The 1,275-nt window shown below is 60.9% G+C and overlaps 1 protein-coding gene across 1 annotated transcript in view; it reads left to right on the forward strand.

Moving 5' to 3' along the window:
• The window catches only part of ASMTL (acetylserotonin O-methyltransferase like), a 33,361-nt gene that overhangs the window by 13,294 nt on the left and 18,792 nt on the right, over positions 1-1,275 (forward strand). The window contains 2 exon segments of the mRNA XM_027766708.1: positions 608-715; positions 717-1,041. Of these exon segments, the coding sequence (XP_027622509.1) occupies positions 608-715; positions 717-1,041 (433 nt within the window).

Genomic DNA, 1,275 nt, shown 5'->3' on the forward strand with positions numbered 1-1,275 from the left:
GGGGCAATTTCTCACTTTCTGTCTCTCTGTCTCTCTCTGTCTCTCTGGTGAGCGCATGCGCCCTATAGCAAAAACCTCTCCAAAAAAAAATTTGTAGCCATAGCAATTACATTGTATTAAAATTTTTTTTAAAGAGATTTTTACTATACGGTGTGTGTGCTTGTTGGAGAGACAGAGACAGAGACAGAGACAAAGGCAGAAAGCGAGAAATCATCCCCCGGGGGGATGGCCACGCTGCAATCCCTTCTCCTCCGTTCTCCTCTCGGGATCTTGGGCACGCACGCACGCACACACGAGCCCAGTGTGAGTTTAAGCCACCGGGCCTCCGGGAGTTGAACCGCAGTCGACTCCATGGGAGTCCAGTGACATAGCCATGACGCCAACTGCTAGTTCCTGGCCCAGAGGTTTTTTTCTTTTTTCCCCTAAAGCATGATTTCATTTAACTTTATTTATTTATTTTAATTTGGCCAGAGAGGGAGAGACTAAGAGAGAGAGTGAAAAAGCAAGCTGCCAGGGTTGGGACTCGAACCACACTTGGCCACGTGGGAGCCCAGCCCTTCACAGGGCGCCCAGGGTTTTGACCCTCCCTGCCCGTCTCCTCCTGCAGGGACAAGGCGGGCGGCTATGGCATCCAGGCCCTGGGCGGGATGCTGGTGGAGTACGTGCACGGGGACTTCCTGAACGTGGTGGGCTTCCCGCTGAACCGGTTCTGCCCGGGCCCGGCTGTACTGCCCGCCGCGCCGGGAGGATCTGCACAGGGTCAAGCACGACTCCATCCCCGCCGTGGACACCTTCGAGGTGCCGAGCGACCTGGACGCAGGCTGCGCAGGGCCCGCTCCCACCACTGCGGGCGGCGACGGCGATGCGGAGGCACAAGGCCACTGTCCCTGTCCTTCTGGAGCCGCCTGGGGCCCTGCACACACGGACAGTGACCCAGGGGCTCGGGGGCCACAGGACACAGCCCGTAACGGGGCGGTGGAGACCCTGGCCCCGTTCCCAGCCGGCCTGCTGCAGCTGATGGAAAGTCTCCAGACATCACAGGTACCTCCGTGAGGGAGCGGCCGGGGCTACCTGGGGGATGGCCCCCACTGGGGGGTTCATGCTCCTCCAGCCCTGGATTCGGGGGGGTCTGCGGTCCAGAGCTTCCTCCTGCGGCCCAGGGGAGGCTCCTTCCTCCTCTCCGAGCTCCCGGGGTCCAGCAGAGGCTCCTTCCTCCTCTCCCAGCTCCCAGCTCCCAGGGGAGGCTCCTTCCTCCTCTCCCCGCTGCCGGGCCCC

This window comes from Tupaia chinensis, unplaced genomic scaffold (assembly GCF_000334495.1).
Source record: "Tupaia chinensis unplaced genomic scaffold, TupChi_1.0 Scaffold143644_1, whole genome shotgun sequence".
In the NCBI taxonomy this organism is placed as follows: domain Eukaryota; kingdom Metazoa; phylum Chordata; class Mammalia; order Scandentia; family Tupaiidae; genus Tupaia; species Tupaia belangeri.